The sequence below is a fragment of the Callorhinchus milii genome, unplaced genomic scaffold (assembly GCF_018977255.1).
Source record: "Callorhinchus milii isolate IMCB2004 unplaced genomic scaffold, IMCB_Cmil_1.0 Scaffold78, whole genome shotgun sequence".
Lineage (NCBI taxonomy): Eukaryota > Metazoa > Chordata > Chondrichthyes > Chimaeriformes > Callorhinchidae > Callorhinchus > Callorhinchus milii.
In genome coordinates, this window is record NW_024704819.1 from 18,061 (window position 1) to 41,569 (window position 23,509).

The 23,509-nt window shown below is 46.9% G+C and overlaps 1 protein-coding gene across 3 annotated transcripts; it reads left to right on the forward strand.

The window, feature by feature from the left end:
* The first annotated feature begins 1,106 nt into the window (after positions 1-1,106).
* LOC103171857 (NACHT, LRR and PYD domains-containing protein 3-like) lies at positions 1,107-22,760 on the forward strand. Of its 3 annotated transcripts, none has more exons than XM_042345706.1 (10): positions 1,107-1,282; positions 10,213-10,381; positions 12,876-13,045; positions 13,539-13,710; positions 13,799-13,864; positions 17,215-19,015; positions 20,485-20,571; positions 21,194-21,364; positions 21,886-22,053; positions 22,212-22,760. In XM_042345706.1, exons 2-10 carry the CDS (start codon positions 10,291-10,293, stop codon positions 22,297-22,299), a joined length of 2,814 nt encoding a protein of 937 aa, XP_042201640.1. In that variant the 5' UTR covers positions 1,107-1,282; positions 10,213-10,290; the 3' UTR covers positions 22,300-22,760. The 3 variants fall into 3 exon arrangements, with proteins under 3 accessions (XP_042201640.1, XP_042201642.1, XP_042201641.1); XM_042345708.1 differs by having other exon boundaries at positions 12,879-13,045; XM_042345707.1 differs by lacking the exon at positions 1,107-1,282 and having other exon boundaries at positions 10,208-10,381.
* The last annotated feature ends 749 nt before the right edge of the window (positions 22,761-23,509 follow it).

Consider the following 23,509-nt stretch of genomic DNA (forward strand, 5'->3'; position numbering starts at 1 on the left):
GTCATGGATTGAAAATGACCAATTTATTATTGTTTTTGGTTTTGGAGGGATTATTATTAGGCTCTGTGTGGAGTAAGGAAACTTGCCCAAGGTTTCGCCCTGTGCCTGGAATTGAACTCAGGTCTCTCGCTTGCAAAGCGAGTGCTCTAACCACTGAGCTACAGGACTCCGATTTGTGTGTTTGTGTTTGAGGGCAGTTTGAGTGTGTATGTGTGTAAGAGTGCAGCCTGTGTGTGTGAGAGAGCAGTCAGTGAGTGAGTGTGTGTGTGTGAGTGAGAGAGCAGTCTGCGTGTGTGTTTGTGTGAGAGCAGTCAGTGAGTGTGTGTGTGTGTCTGTCTGTCTGTGTGCGTCTGCGTGTGTGTGTGGATCTGTCTGTGTGTGTGTCTGTTTGTGGGTCTGTCTGTGGGTCTGTGTGTGTGTGTGTGTCTGTCTGTGTGTGTCTGTCTGTGTCTGTGTGTGTGTCTGTGTGTGGTGTCTGTCTGTGTGTGTCTCTGTATGTATCAGTGTGTGTAAACTTGAGAGAGTGTGAGAGAGGTTAGTGTTGGTGACACTCTCAACTCTCTCTCACAATCTCTCTTTCACACACAAACTCTCTCTCTCTCACACTCTCTCATTTTCTCTCTCTCTCACTCTGATACTCTCTCTGTCACACTCTCTCACTCTCTGTCACCAACACTGACCGTCGTCTCCGCCGCCATCACCACCTCCCGCGGTTCCACAACGGCCATGTCATCCCCCCAGTCACCATCCACACACACACACACACACAGAGTGCAGACACACACACACAGACCCACAGACAGACATCAGCTCAGAGTACAGACCGGTACAGGAACATATCATCTGTTAACGTGACACAATATCGCACTACATCGGCGGACACCGGGTTGCGTTTTGCACAAAACGCTGATATTTGCACTTATTGCTTCACTGCGGAGAGGTTTGACAAACGGTTAAATATTTGAGGCAAACGGGCAGCGACTTGTCCAACCGGTTCCATTTATGTTTTTCCAAGAAGCGCCGCTCCCTATAGTCAGAATCAAATGTCAGGAGTGTCTCAGACGGAATGCGGCTCAGGGGCTGAACCTGTCTGTCACACAGGTGTGAGCGTCTCTCACAAACCTTCCCATAACCAGCCATTGGGCACATTACCAGCAGGTTGGTGCTGGTGGGTGGGAGAGATCACCGAGTGCTGCTGATTGGGGACCAGGAGAGAACTGGTTGAAGGAGCTGGTGGTTTCCAGTCACTGGGGAGCAGCTCAGCGCGTCCCTGTGATCACTGGTGAGCAAATATCTGCAAAAATCTTCAGTTCTTCCTCTTCTCCATCTGATAATCTGTAAAAATGTTTCTCAATTTGGTGTCTGATGTTATGCGTCTTCTCCAGGCAGAGTGGACAGGGGAGTGGGGGCGCCTCATTCAAACGCCCTCCGTGGGGGTGAGGGGAGTGAGTGGGCGGGTTATCCGAAGGGCTGAACCGGCTCCGAGGTGGAAAGGTTTGGCTGCAGGTTATCGGAATCGAGGCGTCCTCCCGTAACCGACTCTGCTCTGTTTCCTGAGCCGGTGGCGGGTCCGTGGTATTCCAGGGCACTGCTGATAGCAGCACAGCCCAGTCCGGCTCATCGACAGCACCCGAAGGGCAGACCAGACACTGGGGCAGATATCCTCCTAGTCGGCTCCTATTAACCCTGTAAAAAAGTCCTAACTTGTACGGTGTTCCCAGCTGGAAAAGAAATAGGAAAGCTCGCCGGGCAGCAATATCAATTGCGAGCCATGGGGTTTTCGCTGATTAGATTCCAGCAGTTACTCCAACGCATGCTCTCGGGTGCCCAAACTTTGGCTCTTGCCATTCCTTGCCTTTACTCTCCGGAACAGAGTGATTAGGATGGAATTCAAGATCCTCATCCTCACCGACAAGGCCATTCACGGCCTCGCTCCCTCCTACCTCTCCGACCTACTCTTCCCCTACTTAGCTGCCCGTACCCTCCGTTCCTCTGGCTCCGGTCTGCTCCACATCCCCCGCCCCAACCGCCCTACCATCGGTGGCCGAGCCTTCAGCTCCCCTCTCGACTCTCTACCTCCTCCTCGCTCCCTCCCTTCCCTCCCCTCACCCTGACCATTTCCCCCAATGCTCGGGTCCCGACCCAACTGTCCAGCGCCTTGGGACATCCTCCCGACGTGAAAGGCGCTCTATAAATGAGATCTTGTTGTATCTTGTTGTGTGATGCATCACTCCAGCGGGAGTGAGAGTGCACATTCCATTAGAACAATCTCTCTCTGGAAATTCCCTGTGTAGGTGGGATGCAGAAAATTCCCAGTTTGGTTTGGAGACTGATGCTTTGTGCTGGATTTCCCTCTGTGAAAGTTTTATCACAGCCATATTACGATATATAAAACTCTTCCGGTGAGATCCTGACATGGAGAAGCAGAGCTTGAACCTGCAAGTTTACTGATCCTCGCGTTTGTTATAGCGACTCATCGCATGTTCAAGACGTCTCCAAGCGCTTCAACGGATGCACTGTAAAGTGCCGTGACTGTGTGACCCACATGCAAGTCCCTGACGAGAGAGAGAGATTGGACTGATTCCTTCTCCACAGCCCCAGAACAATAAGGCTGATCGCCTCTCCTCCACCACCTGAGGGTTCCTTGTCTGAAAGCATCATTGCCGTGTGTCAAATTCTCCCAATCCCAACCCCTAACTAATCACACTGTCGACTCTCACCCAAATTAGCACCACTCCGCCCGCTCTTACCCCAACTAGTCCCACTACATCAATCTAACCCCAACCGATCCCATTCCCAGACATTTACCCCAGCTAGTACCACTCACTTACCTAACTGGGGGGTCTTACTCTAACTCACCACGTTTATCGCTACTCGTCCCCCCCAGCCCCCGCCCATCCCTCTGAGCTTAGTGTGTCCCATTGCCCCGCTATTAAGATGGTGACTGAAGGTCAAAGGAGACAAAGAGGGAATGAGGCGAAGGCAATGTGAGGCGCAGTTCCAGAGGTGGGAGCAGAAAAAAACAAAACATAGATTTCTTATTTCTTTGATTATCGGTAGATTGCTCTAAAGCTCAACAGCTCTGTCAGTAAACACGAAACAGAATGACTTGTCTGACTGGTTGGGGATGTATTTCTGAGAATCGCCGCTCTCTGTGGTGAGAGTCAAATTTCAGGAATGTTTGAGATCATAAACAGCCCGAGAGCTGCCGCTTGTCTGTACAGCAGAAGGGAACTCACAGGAGGGAATAGAACATAAAACAAAGAAACAGAACTAACAGCAGAAGACAGAAAATTAACCCACAGTTTTTCTGATGCGTTGTATGTCGCGGTGGTGAACACTTATATCAGATTTTGATTCCTGTATCGCCTGGCGACCAGGTGTTTGCTCATGTGTCAAGTACAGCTCAACAGGTAAAGTGTGAGCAGATTCATGTTGGAATACATGACCATATCACCATACTTTATTGAATATTTATAATCGCTGTTGCTGAAACCATCTCAATACTATTGCAGTTTTAAAATCCACATCAGCAAATTATACAGGTAGGGACTTGTCAGATGGTTGGAGGTGATTTAGCGAGAAGCGCCGCTCCCTTTAGAGTCAGGTTTCAGGAAGGGGGGGTGCGTTGTTGGGGGAGGTTAAGTGGAAACTCGTTGAAGCTAAACTCACTAAAGTAGCAACAACAACAACTTGGATGTATATAGCGCCCTCCGCGCCGGACGGCGTCTCAGAGCGCTTCACAGTAACAGATCCAGGGACCGAGCCAGGGGGAGGGGGGGGACGAAAAGAAAGGTCTTCAGCAGAGACCTGAAAATAGGAAGAGAAGGGGAGGGAGTGAGGAAGGGAGTTCCAGAGCCTCGGGACATCGTGGCTGAAGGCACGGCCGCCGAGGGTGGAGCGGACCTGTACGGCAATGGAATGGATAATCGAGCCAACCCTCTCTGGTGGTCTCTAGTCCGGTTTCTGGGCCGAGGGTGTCCGCAGTTTTCCACGGCAGTGATGATGGCAGCACAGCCCAGCCTGGCTCATCAGCAACACTTATTAGGGCAGACCAGTCACTACACCCACTCAGCTCCCGTTAACTATGTAAACCAGTGTCAGACACCCACGTGACCCAAACTTATCCGAAAGTCATTTCTCAGCCCAAATATGGTAAGGTAGGAATTTCATGCAGAGACTAAGGACTTGACCCTGTCTTCAAACTGCAGCTCCTGCACTTCCCTGGAGATTGTACAGTGCTCCCTGGGGCTGGAGGACAAGCTCAGTCCTGCTCCCTGGACCAGCATCAAATCCCTGGATACCGAGTGTCTGCTTGTCTGAACAACTCCGTGTCATTGTGTGGATCACCCAGAGAGTTGGGGAGGCAAAACATGATCTAACTTCAGATTTAAATTGCAACCCAGCTTCAAGCGTCTGGAATGCTTCCCTTGCTGACTGTTATTATACAAATGCATTTGTTGCTATATACAGGGAAATTCACTTTACAGTGGAGGGTTTTGAGACGACCCGCAGACACGATAAGTCGCTGAATCAAATATAAGGACAACTATCTTATTATTTATTATTAACTTTCTCTCCACTGCAAAACTGACAAGTAATGCAGAGCAGCATTAACAGCTTCCGGTTTTTGGTCAAGGGGAACCCCTCAGAGCTTCAGATCCACCGTCACTGTTCCAAAAAACGAGAAGATGGGATTTCCTCCCCACATCCCCAATCCTCCAAACATGACATGTTCATCACCTCCCTTTTGTTGGAGACTCTATTTCTCATTATATCCCAAGATTCTCAGCCTCTTCTCCAAATCCCTTCTCACCCAAGGGCCTCCCTAAATCTGGAAGTAACTCCTGCGCCTCTCTCTCTCCTGATCTGCCCTCCACTCAGGCATCTCAACATCAGGTCCATCTGCAAGAACGACCTGGTATTAGGTCCAGGAGTGAGAGCAGGGTATACATTAACAGCCAATGTTTACATTCAAAGTAATGAGTGATTTTACTGAAATGTCCTAAACTAATGAAGTCTCAAATAATCCAGAAATCTGCTATAAAGATATCAGAAGATCTACAACTAGAGGAAAGAGAACAGAATCTTTACATTAAAGTCTTTTTGCAGTGTGGTAACTTGGTAAAACTGTTTGTCTGTCCGTGGGACAGTTTGGTGGGGTATGCTGACATGGTTCACAATTAGAATCTGGAAACATCGTCACTTTACAACCCTACAACCTATCTCCCAAATGCACCTCCCTAACCATTGGAGATCAGGATTGAGGAATATAACAAGGGATTCCTGACACTGGGAAGCGAAGAAAAATGAGGCGTCAATAACTGCAGTGCCTTGTTCAATGGTAGTGAGTATCATTTACACAGTGAACATAAAGCTCCGTATATATATATATACACAATTCCTTATCATGTTGTCCAAAAATCTGAAAGCTTTGCAGGATTTTACTCCGATGTGCAATGGCAGTGTATTTGTCGGTGAACAGCCAACTCCAGCCGTTGTGTGCGGTTTCGGGAAGCAGAAGGTCGAAGAGCAGGGTCTTGAGACATACTCTGAAGGAGGCAAGGGATGGAATGAGGCGAAGGGACTGTGATGGTTTCCAAAGGTGGGGGCAGAAAAGAGAATGGATTTTGTATTTATTTCACTCCCGGTAGATTATTGTAAATTTGCACATCTATGTCAGCAAACAAAATACACTGCGAGTTGTCAGACTGGTTGGATATACATTTCTGGGAATCGCCGCTCCCTGTGGTAAGAGTCAAATTTCAGAATTTTTTCGGAGCATAAACAGCCTGAGAGCTGCAGCTTTCCTGTACAGCAACAGCGAACCCACAAGAGGGAAGAGAAGGGCAAAACGGTAGAAATAAGATTAACAAAGTAAGGAAAATGTAACAGATAGAAAACTAATGCATAGTTTTTCTGAAGAACTCTGTTTAGCGGTGGTTAATAATTATATCAGTTTGTGAGTCCTGTATACCCTGGAGACCAGGTGTTTGCTCATGTGGTAAGTACAGGTCAGCAGGTAAACTTTTAACAGGTTCATGTTGGGATAGATGACCATATCACCGCACTTTGCTGAATACTTTAATCTGTGTGGCTGAAACCATTTCAATTCTATGGAAGTTTTAAAATCTCGATCAGCGAATTATACACTTTGACTTGTCAGATGGTTGGCGGTGATTTTGTGAGAGTCGCCGCTCCCAATAGTGAGTGTCAGGTTTCAGAAAGGTTTCAGATGACAAACAGCCTGAGAGCTGCTGTAGGAGGGCCAGGCAGCGGGTGATTCTGAAGGCTGAGGGGAGAGGAGTTAGAATATATATTCCTGGGCGGTGGGGTGTTAGAATACACTCTTTTTGTATACTGCTAGAATCATAGTAGATGTTGTGAATGGGTTAACTTTTAGTTAAGTGTGGGGGGCAACTGGACTGACAGTCATGGCATAGGACACATCTGGTTTTCTCTGTTTTTGAAAGAATAACAGGACAGCTTTGGAAAAAGGGCAGGGGGTCACCTCTTATCAATAAATGACAACACGCCCACAGAGATAACGGTCCAAGGTATCGGTCGACACAGGATCTCGACTGAACAATAATTCGCTAGATTCTGACAGGGCCAAGCGACAGAAGGCAACCCTCAAGAATAGCAACTAATGAGCAAGTTGCTTAAACTGGAGGACTTTGGTACCATCCCGGGATACTGATAAGACATAACCAGTCACTTTAAAGGAAAGTACTAATGATCGCACACCACAAAATAATGAGCAGCCGATACAGCCCTAAACTGATCAGTCCTCTATGTTAGACGGTTAGATCAAATAACAGGGGTCTTAAGTACAATGTTATGTGCGTTGAGGCACGTACACCCCATGAGGTGTTCAAGTGAATCCAGCATGATTTCGACCAAATGATCTGATGTCCGCACCATGAATGGACGAGCTTCGGTATAAGAGTTCCGTTAACTTTGTGAACGGGGCCGTCCCGAGTCGTGGAGACGAGGGTACGGGAGATGGGGCCGTCCCGGGTCATTGAGACAAGGATACGGGTGATGGGGGCCATCCCGGGTCGCGGAGACAAGTGTACGGGAGATGGAAGACTGAGAACTAGAAATATTAAGACTGAGGATATCAGAGAGAATCACGGTGATGGGTTAGTACATGTGCCTGATACCCGACAACCAAATCACATACTACAGCATCGAGTGGAGCGAGAGGATGATGGTAAAACAATAGAACATCACATTTGTATAGCGCCATTCATTTCGGGAGGAATTAATGATAGAGATATGGAGACCGGTGTAGGATCGCAAACAAGCTGCAGTTTTGTATGGTCTGCAGTTTGAGTAGAGAGCGTGTTTGATTGCCATTGAGTAAGGGATTCATATAGTCTGGCCCCAATATAATAAAGATGTATATATGTTTTTGGACACACCAGGGGAAGGAGGTGTGAGACGTGCAGCTGCAGGTAAGCAATATTATAGAGGTGAGCGAAAGCCAAGCGTGAGTGAGAGACAAGTTACACGGATTAAAGGACAATTAAGGTGGAATAAGACAATGATCTTCTCATTGGCACAAAAACGTGAATTTAGCTTTGATATAGATTGATGCCGTCAATACCTAGGGTGAGTAAATACTGTCAGGACTCAAACAGGCTGCATTCAACTGAAGATAGACGGAGATCAATCAGCATTTGATGCCTGACAGTGTGTGCTTGTCAGTGCTAGTGTCATGGGGCTGAGTTGAAGTATGTGTATGTCGGCGTTGGTGGCGTGGGGCTGAGTTGATGAAGTGTCTGTGTGTGTCAGTGTTGTGACTTGGGGGTTAGGTTTGGAAGTATATGTGTGTCATTGTTGGTGACATGGAGCTGAGCTGGTTGCGTGTGTGCATCAGTGTTGGTGAGGGCAACATGGAGCTGAGCTTGTGGAATGTGTTGGTGTCAATTTTGGTGAGGGCACCCTGGTGCTGATCTGGTGAAGTATGTGTGGGTCAGTGTTATTGAGGACACTATGGGGCTTTGCTGGTGAAGAGTGTGTCAGTGTCTGTGGCATGGGGCTGAGTTGGGGAATTGGATGTGTCAGACTTGGTTACATGGGGCTGAGCTAGAGAAGTCTGCGTGTGTCAGTGTTGGTGGCATAGGGCTGAGCTGGTAAATTGTGTGTGTGTCAGTATTGGTGGCAAGATGCTGGGTTGTAGATGTGTATCAGTGTTGATGACGTGGTGCTCAGTCGGGGAAGTATGTGATGGTGGCATGGGGCTGATTTGGGGATGTGTGAGGGTCAGTCTTGGTGAGGACGCCATGGGGCTGATCTGGAGAAGTGTGTGTTTTTGTCACTATTGGTGGCATGGAGCTGGGCTGGGCAAGCGTGAATGCCAGGATAAACCCGGGAAAGATTGTTAAAGCAAGGCCAGTCACACTGACGTCATTGGGATGGAAACGTCTGGAGAATATAATCCGGGATAACATAAAATTTCACTCAATAAAATATAGGTTAATAAAAGACAGTCAACATTGGTTTACTGAAGACAAATCGGGCCTGAAGAACCCGATAGAGCCGTTTGATGAAGGATTGGAGAGTATCGATGAAGGTAGTGCAGTTGATGTTGTTTATATGGATTCTCAAAAGGTGTTCGGTAAAGTGCCACATAAGAAAATGGTAAGCAAACTGGAACCCCACGGTATCAAATGCAGAGAAGTAGCATTGATACAGAACTGGTTGGGAGACAGAAAGCTGAGAGAGATGTGTTCACCGGTATCCCCCATGGGTCGCTATTGGATCCACTGCTGTTTCTGATCTACATAAATAACCTGGACTTTGGTGTAGAAGTACAATTTCCAAATTTCCAGTTGAGACTTAGCTAGGAAAGGTAGCAAACAGTGAGGAGGATCGTAGCATAATGTAAGGGGTACAGAGAGACTGGTCAAATGGGCAGACACGTGACGTATACATCTTACTGTGGAGAAATGTGAAGTAAACATTTTAGGAAGAAGAATGAGGAGGGGCAATATAAAATAGATGGAAGAATTTTAAAGGGGGTGAAGGAAAAAAGAGACTGGGGTTCATATAAGTAAATCTTTCAAGGTGGCAGGACAGGTATATAATGCTGTTAAGAAAGCATACAGGATACTAGGCTTTATAAATAGGGGCATAGTATACAAAAGTCAAGAAGTGATGATGAACATTTATAAAACAATGGCTGGGCCTCAGCTAGAGATTGTGAAGAGTAATGAGCACCACATTTTAGGAAGGATGTCAATGGATTGGAGAGGGTGCAAAGGAGATTTACAGCAGGAGACCAGGAATGAGGGATTTCAGTTATCAGGAGAGGCTACAGAAGCTAGGATTATTCTCCTTGGAGCACAGAAGGTTTAGGGGAGACTTAATAGAAGTTTTCAAAATGATGAAATGATTCGATAGGGTGAACAAGGAGAAACAATTTCCACTGGTGGGTGGGTCGGTAACCGGAGGACAACGATTTAAAATAGTTGTTGAAAGAAGCAGCGGGGAGGGGAGGAGAATTTTTTTCGCATCTGGAATACATTGTCTGAAAGGGTGGTAGAAGCCGATTCTAGAGAAGAAGCAGAGAGAAGTAGATAATTATTTGGGGAAGGGAAATTTGCATGGCTATGGGGAGAAAGCGGGGGAGTGGCTTTAATTTGGGTAGCTCTTTTCAAAGACGAAATTGTCTGTATGGCCTCCTTCTGTTTCCTATGATTCTGTAAAATTGGCTGCTATATTCACCTACAAAATACAGATTCACTATAATTCGCCATAAGCGGGGAAGTGTTTTGAGACATCTTCCTAACTTGAAAGAAAACAAATGCAAGAAACGTCAGTACATTTCCACCTAACTACAATTGAGTAAGACACCTGAATATACTTAATTGCTGAATTTATCATGACGATACTCTTGCAATTTATTTCGTTGTAGGATAAATGTTAATAATGAGGAAGAAGGACAGTCCATTAGAAATGTTAACCGTGTGTTTTTGCCTGAGAGATCACGTCTGGATTCCCTGTTAGTCTTGCAACTGTTAAAAACGCTCAGCACCTGTCGCAAATCTTACAAACTAGGCTGCACTTAGCAGCAATTGGGGGGGATTTTTGAATATTGTTGGGAAAGGGGAAATATATTTCTGAAACACAGAACCACGGGAAAACAGATAATTCGATTAAATGGTCACCATCACCACTACTAAGCATGTGTACATCTGGCAGGACTGAAACAGCGACCACATCTGGTGTTGCCCAACTACATTGTGAATCGGTTCCACCACTTTGGGAGATTGGAGTGAGATGGCCTCCACGGAGACTGAACCAAGTGCCAGTGCAGAGGGCGATGGAATGACCCGTGGTGTGGATCAAGCCCCCTGCAAAACACCAACAGGTAATGGCTTTCCTTTAACTGAATTTAAGGAAAATTTCAAAGAGATGATAATGAAAAAATGTAATGTGTTTATTAAGTACTTTTAAACAAAAGCAGGTACATTTATCTCACACACGTTGGAAACGAAAGTTCAGTCAATTTTTATTGGGGTTGAGGAAATTCCTAATTTGTGAAATGGAAGATCAGGGACATGTTGGACGGTTCATGAACCAATCGCTGATAATGACAGATCATACAGACTGACCCGTGGCAGGTTTTGCAGTGAAAATACATCCAACCTGACACATGGGCAGGGCTTGCAGTGACATACCAGCCTGCCCGGAACATGGTTAGGTCTTGTTGTGGAAAATCATTCCTGGGGCATAGTATGCTTCCAAATCAGTTCCTTCTAAAGTTGCCAGCCACAGCCATTATGTGTAAAGTGAACACAGCCCACATGTATGATAGACAAATCTACTTCACCGCTTCCTCCTTCTCCTCCAGCTGCAACTCCCAGTCCTCTAATGCTTTGTCAGTTTGTGTGACGGGCATTAAGGCGTGGATGAGTGCAAACTTCCTGCAGCTGAACGTCAGCAAGATCCATCCATCCTTCCAAGCCATACACTTTGGCTCCCGTCAACATCTTCTTTCATGTGGCTCCGAACACCTCAACCTCCTCGGGCTCTCCCACAAACACACCCTACCCGTGCGCAAACTAGGTGTCAGGTTCTCTCCGTAGCCTTCTTTTCTCCCCCACATTCGTTCCCTGACCAGGACAGTTTGTTTTTTCACCTCTGTCACATTAGTGGAGTCCTGTAGCTCAGTGGTTAGAGCACTCGCTTTCCAACTGAGAGACATGAGTTCAATTTCAGGCAGGGCGAAATCTTGGGCAAGTTTCCTTACTCCACACGCCTAATAATAATCCCTCAAAAAAAAACAATAATAAAAAAAATTGGTCATTTTCAATTTACGACTATTTGTGGGACATTGCTGTGCGCAATTGGCTGCCGCGTTCGCCCACAAATATACAGTCAATTCACTTTACAGTGTGTTCTGTGAAGCGCTTTGGGACGTCCTCCCGACGTGAAAAGCGCTATATCAAATGCAAGGATTATTATTATTATTATTATTATTACCCGCCTCTGTTCGTACCTCACATCCGCAGCAGCCCAAACCCTCATCCACGCCTCTGCCACTTCTCAGCTGGACATTTCGAATGCCCTCCCTCCTGGTCTCCTTAGTTCCACCATCAACATTATTTAATTATCTCCGCTATTCGGATGCCAAACCACAGAAAGGGAAGGATCCAAATCACTTCAGTCCTTGCCAGGCTGCACTAGATCCCAATTTCCGAAAGGATCGACTTTCAAATCCTTTTCCTCGTTTTCAAACCCTGTATGTCTTGCACCTCCCTACATTTCCGACTTGCTCAACCCCCACTCCACCACCGCCCTCCACAAGCTGCAGGTCATTCAGAACTCTGCAGCTCGTGTACTGTCCCGCACCAGGCTTCGGGACCACATCACTCCTACCCTCGCTCGCCTCCACTGGCTCCCCATCCCCCAGAGGATTGATTTCAAGATCCTCATCCTCACCTACAAGGCCATTCACGGCCTTGCTCCCTCCTACCTCTCCAACCTACTATCCCCCTACCTACCTGCCCGTACCCTCCGTTCCTCTGGCTCCGGTCTGCTCCACGTCCCCCGCCCCAACCGCCCTACTATCGGTGGTCGGGCCTTCAGCCTCTCAGCCCCGAGGCTCTGGAACTCCATCCCCCAGTGCCTTCGCCTTGCTTCCTCCCTTTCCTCCTTCAAGGCCGGTCTCAAAACCTTTCTCTTTGACCGAGCCTTCAGCTCCCCTCTCGACTCTCTTCCTCCTCCTCGCTCCCTCCCTTCCCTCCCCTCACCCTGACCATTTCCCCCCTCCTCTCTCCCTCCCTTCCCTCCCCTCACCCTGACCATTTCCCCCCTGCTCGGGTCATGACCCAACTGTGCAGCGCCTTGGGACGTCCTCCTGACGTGAAAGGCGCTCTATAAATGGAATCTTGTTGTTGTTGTTGTTGCTGCCTAGAGAGAATAGGGGCTTTAACCTGCAAACTTCTGACTATGGTATGCATGTGTTCAACTTAATAGATCAATGAGTGATGTTCAAAATTAGGAAGGGTTTTGATAGAGTAGAGCGGAATAAACTCTTTCCTCTGGAGGGTAGATTGGTAACCAGCGGATTTAAAATAAAGATCCAGTGAGGATACTTGCAGTGGATTGTCAGGCTGGTTTATGAGGTCAAAATCCTTATGTGGAAATTGAACCACAACCCTCTGTCTCAGGGGCGAGAGTCATACCAACTGAGCCAGTCTGACACGTCTCTGATATCAGCTACTAAATGGTGTTTATGACCAACTGAGGTCTGTTTATTCAGGGCTTTTTTTTACGATCAACATAGTAATATTTTCCGAAACATGTTCCGAGGAAAAAGAGTAAAACAATATCTGACTAATGTTTTTATTGGTTGCTAGCAGGTACAAATACCTTATTCACTGAGACCCTGACCCTGTATGATGATTACCAGCTGCACAGACTGACTAAGTTCTACCGGGACAGATTGGAACAGGCCATTGAGGAAGGCGTGGAGGACATCAGCTCAAGGCTCAGACAGAAGGAATGTTTCAGTCCGCAGGAGCACAAAGTAGGTTTGAGACAGAATGCATCATTTTCCTTTCATTTGTTAAAGTCTCACCAAGTCAGTGCTTGCCTGCACGGCTCATGTGCTGCTTTTTTCAGAAAATCAACAATAGCAATCAAACAGCATATGCAAAAGCATAAGCCAAAGCATTTTATGTTAAAATACAGGACATGCACCATATGTGTGTCGTGGATCAGTACAGCGCAGTGTAAGAGGTGTCTATACGACCAAAAAACTGAGAACAGAAACTTGCGTTTATTTAACGCCGTTCGCGTGGCGAGGAAGTCACAAGGCACTGGACAGTGAAGTTAGAACCCGAGCTGGATTTGGGAAGTGTCGGGGAGGTCAGATGATGAAAGGCGTGGTCACAGAGGAAAGCAGTTTGTGGATGAAAGAGGAAGCAAGTCCATCAAATCCGTCAATGGAGCTGGGCATTGCTGATCACTGTCACTGTTCATGTTTCACACATTAATACATTAATGCTCACTCTGTGCAGAAAGTCACTGAACTCACACACAGTGGGAAGAGGAGACAAAGCTCCAAATTTCTTCTGAACCTGGTGATGGGGAAAGGTTCTGAGGCCCGGAGAGTGATGTGGGAATCTTTTGTGAAAATGAGGCCCACTTTGCCCAAACTGAACAAAATCATGACGGAAATACAGCAACAAGGTAACGTGTGGTGTTACTCTGTGCCTCCATTCACATATTACTGATACACTATCCCTTCAATTTAATAATATTAACTCTATTCAAACAGGTGCCAGTCTAGTGGATGAAGTGACCATTGTCCGAAGTGTATCAGATGTCTCCAGTGATCTGAAAGGTATGTGACAGTGACAAGATACAAACCAGTCAATCACTTCTGAAATACACAGTTTGGCAGTTTACCATTTACTGATGATATCCAGAAAATACGAACGAGGGGAGGGGGGATGTGGGAGGAGGGAGCGAAGATTGCTCTGGAGAGAGGAGTATGTTGGGGAGAGGGGTGTATGGTGGGCAGAGAGTATTATGGAGTGGGGAGAGGGGACTATGGAGTGGGGAAGGGAGTATAGAGTTGGGTAGGAGAGCATGGAGGGGAGAGGGGAGCATGGAGGAGACAGGTAAACATGCACGGGAGAGGGGAGCATGGAGTATTCAGGTAAGCTTGCAGGGGAGAGGGGAGCATAAAAGAGGGTGTGGAGCCGAGAGGGGAACATGGAGGGGAACACGGAGAGTAGAAGGGAGCATAGAGGGATGAAAAGAGCACGGAGGGGACCATTGAGGGGAGCATGGAATTGCGAGGGGAGCAGGGGGGGGAGCATGGAGGGCAGCATGGAGGGGAGCATGGAGGAGGAAAGAGAGGTGAATATGAACGGGAGAGGCGGTATGCAGTGGACTGGAGAAGGGGAATATAGAAGCGAGACAGTATCATAGAGGCGATAGGGATTATGGAGGAGAGAGGGGATTATGGATAAAGAGTGTATTATGGAGGGGTGAGCGACGTATGGAGGGGAGAGGGGCGTACGAAGGGGAGAGGGGCGTACGAAGGGGAGAGGGGCGTACGAAGGGGAGAGAGGCGTACGAAGGGGAGAGGGGCGTACGAAGGGGAGAGGGGCGTACGAAGGGGAGAGAGGCGTACGAAGGGGAGAGGGGCGTATCGATTGGAGCGGGGCGCATCGATTGGAGAGGCGCATATGGAGGGGAGAGGCGCGTATGGAGGGGTGAGTCGCGTATGGGGTGGAGAGGCGCGTATGAAGGGGAGAGGCGCGTATGGAGGGGAGAGGGGCGTATGGAGGGGAGAGGGGCGTATGGAGGGGCGTATGGAGGGGAGAGGGGAGTATGGAGGGGAGAGGTGCGTATGGAGGGGAGAGGGGCGTATGGAGGGGAGAGGTGCGTATGGAGGGGAGAGGTGCGTATGGAGGGGAGAGGGGCCTATGGAGGGGAGTGGGGCGTATGGAGGGGAGAGGGGCGTAAGGATGGCGTGGTTAGCATGGAGGGGAGAGGGGATTATGGAGGGGAGAGCGAAGTGTGGACGGGAGAGCGAAGTGTGGACGGGAGAGCGAAGTGTGGACGGGAGAGCGAAGTGTGGACGGGAGAGTGAAGTGTGGACGGGAGAGCGAAGTATGGACAGGTGAGGGGAGTATGAACGGGTGAGTGGAGTATGGACGGGAGAGGGGAGTATGGACGGGAGAGTGGAGTATGGCGTGGAGAGCGGTGTACGGAGGGGAGAGCGGTGTATGGAGGGGAGAGCGTGTATTGAGGGGAGAGAGGATTATGGCGATGAGAGGGTAGTATGGAAGGAAGTGAGGAGCATGGAGGGGAGAGGAGGTTATGGAGGGAATAGGAGAGTATCGAGGCGAGAGGGGTGTATAGAGGGGAGTATGGAGGGGAGAGGGGATTATAGAGGGGAGAGGGGAGTATGGAGTCGAGAGGAGAGTATGGAGTCGATAGGAGAGTATGGAGGCGAGAGGGGAGTATGTAGGTGACAGGGGAGTATGGAGGGAAGAGGGGAGTATGGAGGGGAGAAAGGAGTATGGAGCGGTGTATGCAGGGGAAAAGTGAACATGGAGGGGAGAAGGGAGTATGGAGGTGAGAAGTATGAGGGAGGGATAGTAGGCAGCCGAAGGAAGATGGGAGAAGGGAGATGAGGAGTGAGGGGAATGATCCTTATTTAATTCTTAAATTATTTCAGCAAGTATTACTTTGGAATGATCTTTCCTACAAGAAGTCACACATTCATCATATAATGCCCTGAATATCTACCATGTTTTCAATGTTCTGACGTCTGTTCAAATCCAGACAGGGCGAAACCTTGGGCAAGTTTCCTTACTCCACACGCCTAATAATAATCCCTCCAAGAAAACAAAAAAAAGACAATAATTTGGTCATTTTCAATCTTTACAGTATATTCTGTGAAGCACTTTAGGACGTCTAGCAGTCGTGAAAAGCGTTATATCAAATCAAGTATTATTGCTATTATTACTATTATTAATATAATTCAGATTGTTTACTCCCTGTTTCTTCAGCTCAGTTTGTGTTCCTCTTGTCTCGCAATCAGAGTTATGGGTTTCAGTTCACAATATATAAATACGGAAATCAGAGTGGCATATAGCAAAAACAACGTGGTTATAGTGGGAGATTTTGTTTTTCACGTAGACTGGGAAAAGCAGGACACCTCAAGTAGTAACGACGTAAAAGGCACTCTGTAAAAGTAGTTTTGTTCTTGTTGTTGCGTTCAGTTTTGGGCACCACACCACAAGAAAGATATATTAGCTTCGGAAGGGCTGCAGCGCTGATTCACCAGAATCTTATTAGGCCAAAAAGGGTAAAGTTACGAGAAAGGCTGCTTAAACTTGGATTGTACTCCCTCGAGTTTGGAAGATTGAGGGGTGATTTGGTGGAGGTTTTTAGGGCGATAAAGGGATTTGATAGGGAAGATGCAGAAAGCTATTTCCTGGTTTCGGGGAACGCAAATCAAGGGAGGATATTCTTACAAGTAGAACCAGACCATTTAAGAGTGAATGTAGGAAGCATTTTTTTCCCTCAAAGGGTGTTAGAAATCTGGAACTCTCTCCCCCAAAAGGTCATGGATGCTGGATCCATCCACTCCGTCAAGAAAGAGACTGGCAGATTTTTGGTAGGTCGGGGTATTAAAGGAAACGGGGAAATAGCAGGAAATTTGATTTGAAATTCCAGTAAAGATATAGATCAGCCATGATCTAATTAAATGGCGGAACAGGCTCGATGGCTGAATGGCCTACTCCTGTCCCTATGTTCCTGAACATCAACAGGATATATTGACACTCCAGTGCCATTCTGGGTTGTGCTGCATTGAAGTCGATGCCGTCATTTGGACATTAAACTGAGGTCCTGTCTGCTTATTCGGGTGGATATTAAAGATCCAGCGGCACTATTTGAAAACAGAATGGAATTTCTCTCTCCCGGATTCCTGGCCAACAATCCCTCAAATAAACATAGTCACTCACTACTTGTGGCTGCTGTCGCTTTTCGCAATGTGGCTGCTGCATCTGCTCAAGAAACACAATCACTACACTTTAAAGTAATTCGTATGCACCGCTTTAGAATGCAATCATTCTTTCAAAGCCCCTTAACTGAAACTAAATGTCATTTTTTAATAATGCTAAATAATTTCTCAATTTACTCTCCAATTGATTATTGTTCCACATGAAGCCATTCAGCAATTGCACAAGGAGACGTTAAAGAAACAAACTGAGAACCTGGAAGTGAAGACCATCCTGATAAAGGAGAAGGTGAAGAAGTTTCAGTTGGTTGATCGCTACACAGAGCTAACAATCATTTCTGATGTACGTGACCGGGATCTGGTAGAACATGAGCTGCTGGCGAGAGGCAGAGACCACGAGGAGTGGAGACAGAAGCAGCTCCGGGGAGAGCTGGAAAAAATCCGAATTGATAAACTGTTCCACAGCAGCTTCTCTGGAGGAGGTTTATTTTCCTTGTTGAGAAAATTCTACAAGAGAAGCGGATCTGGTAATTTCACAGGGACTTCCACAGTAGTGAGTGGAGTGGCGGGGATTGGAAAAACAACCATGGTGCAAAAGATTGTCCATGACTGGGCCACAGGCAAAATCTATCCTCACTTTCACTTTGTTTTTATTTTTAAATTCCGAGACCTAAACAGACTAAACTGCAGAATTACTCTGACCCTCCTGATTCTGGATGAGTATCCTTACCTCAGGCGTGTTCTAGATGAGCTGTGGGAACACCCAGAGACATTGCTATTTATATTTGATGGCTTGGATGAATTCAGAGGAAGGATTGATTTCGTTGAGAATCATAGAGACACAGAGCCTCAGAACAGGTGTACAGACCCTGGTTTCTGGTGTGAGGTGTCTGATATTGTGTGCAGTTTAATACAGAGAAAGCTGCTGCCAGGCTGCTCAGTGCTGGTGACCAGCCGCCCCACTGCATTACATTTACTGGCAAAGGCTCAGGTCAGTGTCTGGGCTGAAATCCTGGGATTTGTGGGTGAAGAGAGAAAGGAATATTTTCACAAGTTCTTTGAAGATCAGGAGGTGGCAGCTGCTGTTTACAGCCACGTGGAGGAGAACGAGCTCCTGTTAACCATGTGCTATAACCCGTCCTACTGCTGGATCCTCGCTCTGTCACTGGGTCCCTTCTTTACACGCAAACACAGCAACAAACAGCGAGTTCCCAAGACAGTCACACAACTCTTCTCCTATTATATTTATAACATACTATCACATCACAGTGTCAAGATGGAAAACCCCCGTGATGTGATGCTGAAGATTGGTGAGATGGCCTTCACTGGAGTCTCCCAGAGAAACATTGTCTTTAATGATGAAGATCTGATTAAATATAACCTCCAGCCTTCGCAGTTCCTCTCTGGGTTTCTCATGGAACTTGTGGAGAGAGAGTCTTCAGAGCACAGCGTGGTCTACACATTCCCGCACCTCACCATCCAGGAGTTTGTAGCCGCAATCGCTCAGTTCCTGTCTCCACATCCCAAATACACAATGCGGTGTTTGAAGAGCAGTGACATGGAAAATGACGGCCGGTTTCAGATATTCCTGCGCTTTGTTGCTGGTCTCTCCTCCCCACGGGCAGCTCAGCCCCTGGAGGAGTTTCTGGGTACATTTGTCCATCAGACAACCTGCGCGGTGATCGATTGGCTGATGGAGAAGATTAAAGCTCAGATCAGCGACACAGACACCGTCACTGGGAAAGGGAAGCTGCTGAACACACTCCACTACCTGTTTGAATCTCAGAATCAAGCCCTGGCACAGCTCACACTGGGCTCTGTACAAACGCTCACATTGGGTGACTTCTCTTCAGAGAAAGCATTGCGACTGACACCTATAGACTGTGTTGTGGTGTCTCAGGCCATTGGACTGTGCGACACAATAAAACTGCTGAATCTGAGCAGCTGCTACATTCAGAAGGAGGGTCTTCAGCGTCTGATGCCTGTTCTGCACAAGTGTCAGGAGTTACAGTAAGTTTATTATGTTTGAATTCCATATTCTTATTTTTCTTATTTGAAAGTCATTCTCCAGGACTTTACTGAAATTAAACATTAGATGATCAACGGGAGTTTCTAGCGCACTGAACCACTTCTCACCTCTATCCCTCTAAGCATCCCCCGAGCTCAGGCCCTCAGGAGTCACTCCCTTAAACATGTGGTTAGGCCGGAGGCTTCTTTTGTCCACCTCTCTCGTCAGCAACATCTCCACGTGTTGCACTCCAGCGATAAGAGACCTCCCGGGGGCTCCGGCACCACTTTTATCCAGGGGCAACTCTCTCTCCAGTCAATTGGTTATAAATCTGTTACAATGTAATTCACCCCAAACACATCTCCCTCAGCCTGACATCAGTCTGACAGGTGTGGGTTCCCCTGTCCCTGGAGAAGCGTCTCCATTTCCAGCTCCTGAGATCTTCCAGAAACAGGTCTGGAGCTCACAGTGTTTGTAGGGTGAAAGAGTAGAAACATAACCACAGACGTGAAGTTGTAGATTGCAGGTTGGGCTGACAGAAGCCAAGACATTAGCCCTGCACATATTGACCGAAAGTTACAGTTCTACTGGAATAGATCCAGCCTAAACTGTGCAGCTGACAAAACTAGGCACTGGGGAGCTCCCTAATACAGTAGATACAGCAGGCCAGCATGTTAGATGTTTTGATGAGATCAGGTGAAGCAAATATAAGGCTTATTATTGTTGTAACTACGATGACTTGACCGGAGAGATCATGTCACAGACGCTGATGTACATGGAGACGGTCTTATGAACCACTTAGTTTATTCAAATTTGGAAAACCTCAGAGGCCTCCAGTGGTACCTAAAGACACAACATGATCCTTGGCAGATCACACTAAGCGTCAATATCCTCCATTGCTCTCATCTCAGTTGCAGTTCCTCTCTGTTCACCACATTCCTCAGTGATCACACCGCACTGAGTAGCCAACAACGAATGACACAGGGAATATCAACCAATGTCACCAACCTATCCCTCCATTCGCTAGGCGGGCACTCGCCTATTCCATGTTCCCCCGTACCACCGTTGGCGATTGGGCCTTCAGAATAGCTGAAGCCCACACCAACTCCTTGCTCAGGTGCAAACCCCTGAGTGTCCAGGGCATTATGGTGTCCTCATGAGAGCAAGGCGCTACAAATCAATTTCTTACTGTTGTGGCCATAGAGACTGGGGGCCACTCGAAACTTCCAAACCCTTCCCTTTAAAGCTTTGAGACATTACCCTACGTGAAAGTAATATCAATGTAATCTGTTCCACAGATCAACCACGACTTAGGTCGATATTTGCAAGTGTATGTGCATATGCGGGTGTGTCTGACGATGGTCCCAACGCCTTGGGACTAGCTTCCCCACGTGAAAGGCTCCAGTATATAGATGTCAATCTGTATTATACTGTTACACTATATTCACATTTTCTCTGAATCTGTTCCCAGGCTGGGCAACAATAATCTGGGAGATGCTGGAATGAAGCGCATGTGTGATGCTCTGAGGAAACCGAAGTGTAAAATGCAGACTCTGAGGTAAGTAAAATATTGTGAACTTGCTGTCGGTGAATTATTCTCAACAGAGATTATGATATCCCGAGCAGGTGTGGACAGTATTAATATGTGTGCCTGAAATCTACAAGGACAGGTTCAGTGGCAGGATTTGAGGGTAAAACATTGGAATCAGAGATTCTTTACGCTCATCTCTTAATATCTTTGTGGGATAATATTTACAGGGTGGGGGTTTCAAAACAGTGCGCTGTTTCCCAGACAGAGCTGTTACGGTGGACCTTATACAACTTTAGCTGATTAAATTGTAGCAGTCACCCACTGCCACAACACCCACAACCCACCCGACACCCAACGCCCCCCCACCCCATCCCCATCCCCAGCTGCCCACTCCCCCCCCCCACCCCGCCCCCTATCATACACTCTGGGTTCCCTGAGACTCGAATCACACGAACCTTCACCCAATAAGGCAACCCTGACTGTGTCTGTCTGTTAAACACACAGCGACATTTTAATGTGAAGGTTGCAAAAATACCAGGACCCGGCCCTCCCTTCTATCCCAGACGACCAAACCCATCCAAGGCTCTAACTGTAGTCAACGTTATGGTTAATCTGATCCCTGTTATGTCTCTGTGTCTCTGATCTCCAGGCTGCGGGGTAACAATCTAACAGCTGATTGTACCGAGGATCTGACCTCCGCTCTCAGCACAAACCACTCACTGACGGAGCTGATACTGAACGATAATAAACTGGGAGATTGTGGAGTGAAGCGACTTTGTGAGGCTCTGAGGAACCCGAAGTGTAAAATACGAAGTCTGGGGTAAGTAGCACACTGTGTCTCAGAATCTGAATGAATCCAATTCCAGTTAGAGCATTCGTCCCGCAAATGAGAGTTCCTGGGTATGATTCCCGGGCAGGTCAGGGCGAAACATCAGGCAAGTTTTCTTACTCCACAAGCCTACGTTTACCCTGCAGTCAGTGTGAACCGATTGTAGTCGATTGGTAAACCGTTTTCCCGGAGTTCAAGTATCCTTTCAAAAAAAATATGCAGTCAATTCACTTAACAGTATATTAGGTGAAGCACTTTGAGACGTCTAGACGACACGATAATGGGCTATATCAAATGCAAGAAATATTATTATATTTTATATTTTCTCTCGATTTCGGGAAAAAAACCCTGAGGCTCCCTCACTTGTGGCATGGACTATCTGAGGGCGCTATTCGCTTCTGGCCTCTGACGCCTCTTCCTTTCATAGCTGACGGCCTGAATTGGGATACAGTTGGTTATATTAATGATATTTACTTTGATCTCTGTTATGTCTCTTTGTCTCTGATCTCCAGGCTGTGGAATAACTGTCTGACAGGTGGCTGCACTGATGATCTGGTCTCCGCCCTCACCACAAGCCGCTCATTGAGGATCCTGGACATTGGATCTAACTCCTTCACAGACGGCTCTGTCCCCGCTCTCCGCCGCCTCATACAGACCTGCACCAGTTTGGAGGAGATCTGGTGAGTGTTTGTGTCAGTGTTTAATGTGATAAACACACAGAGAAAGGGCTGGGTATCAGAATGGAATCAGTTTGAAGGAATTTATTTATTTATTAGACTGCGACATGAACAGTTTGCATAATTATTTCATCGGTTTATTTTTTTTTAATGTGTTTCAGGTTGTGTAAGAGTAAATTCAGTTCAGACGGACAGAAGCAGCTGGAGTCATTGCGGGGAATCAGAGCTGGGCTGACAGTGTTATTGTGACAAATATATTCTGTGCAGTGTAGTGGAATATATTCGTAGTGGAATATTTTCTGGGCGTTGTAGTGATTGACTATTAAAAATGTCGATCCTGTTTCCTCTCCCATCCCTGCTATGTTAATAGTTGATGTCACATAAACACTGCCTTCATCTCAAGGAGCCTGGAACACAAAGGGGAAGAAATGAAGCTCCAGCTATATAGAGTGTTACTCAGATTCCATCTGGATACTGCGTTCAGTTTTGGGCACCACACTACAGAAAAGATATAATGGCCCTGGAGGAGTTGCAACTCAGGTTCACCAGAATGTTACCAGTCCTAAAAGGTTTAAATTGAGAGTAAAGGCTGCTTAAACTTGGATTGTAATGCTTTGAGTTTAGAAGGTTAAGGGGTTAAGGGGTATTGCTTTGAGTTTAGAAGGTTAAGGGGCTTTATCTACCTTATCGTTTCGGGTTATCATCTTAAATACGTAAGATGATAACCCGAAACGATACGGTAGATAAAGAGAAGCTATTTCCTCTGGCTGGGGAATGCAAAATCAGGGCATTGTCATAAAAATAGAACCAGGCCTTTTAAGAATGAAATCAGGAAGCATTGTTTCACTGAAAGGGTGGACGAAATCTGGAATTCTCTTCCGCAAATGGTCGCGGATGCTGGATCCTTCCACACCTTCAATGGTGAGGTTGAAAGCTGTTTGGTAGGTCAAGGTATTGTGTGATATAGTAGAAAACGTAACATTGGAATTGAAAGGATTACTTGAGGTACAGATCAGCCATGATCCAATTATTAGCGGATTAGGCTCGAAGGGCTTGATGACATATTCCTGTTTCAATGTTGCTATGCTTCCATGTGCTTGTGTGAGTGCATGTGTCTGTGTGTGTGAGTGACTCTGTGTGTCCACGTGAAGGTCTGTGTCTATATGCTGTGTCTTTGTTTGTCTATTTGTAAAACTCATTTCCTTTGCTAGACCACTGTAATTAAAAACATATGTATTCCCCGTGTAATATTTTATAATCGGTGTAATTATACAAGAAATACTTTAGTTTGTATTACACCTCTAATATTTGGCCGGCATCTCAAATCTTTTCGGGGATTTACTGTGAAGTGACTGCTGCGTTTATAAGCGAATGTAGCATCCACTTTTCATAGAGCAGTGTCTACATCAAGTCACAGTTCACCCAACAAACATCAGGATTGAGCATTGAGCTCCCGACG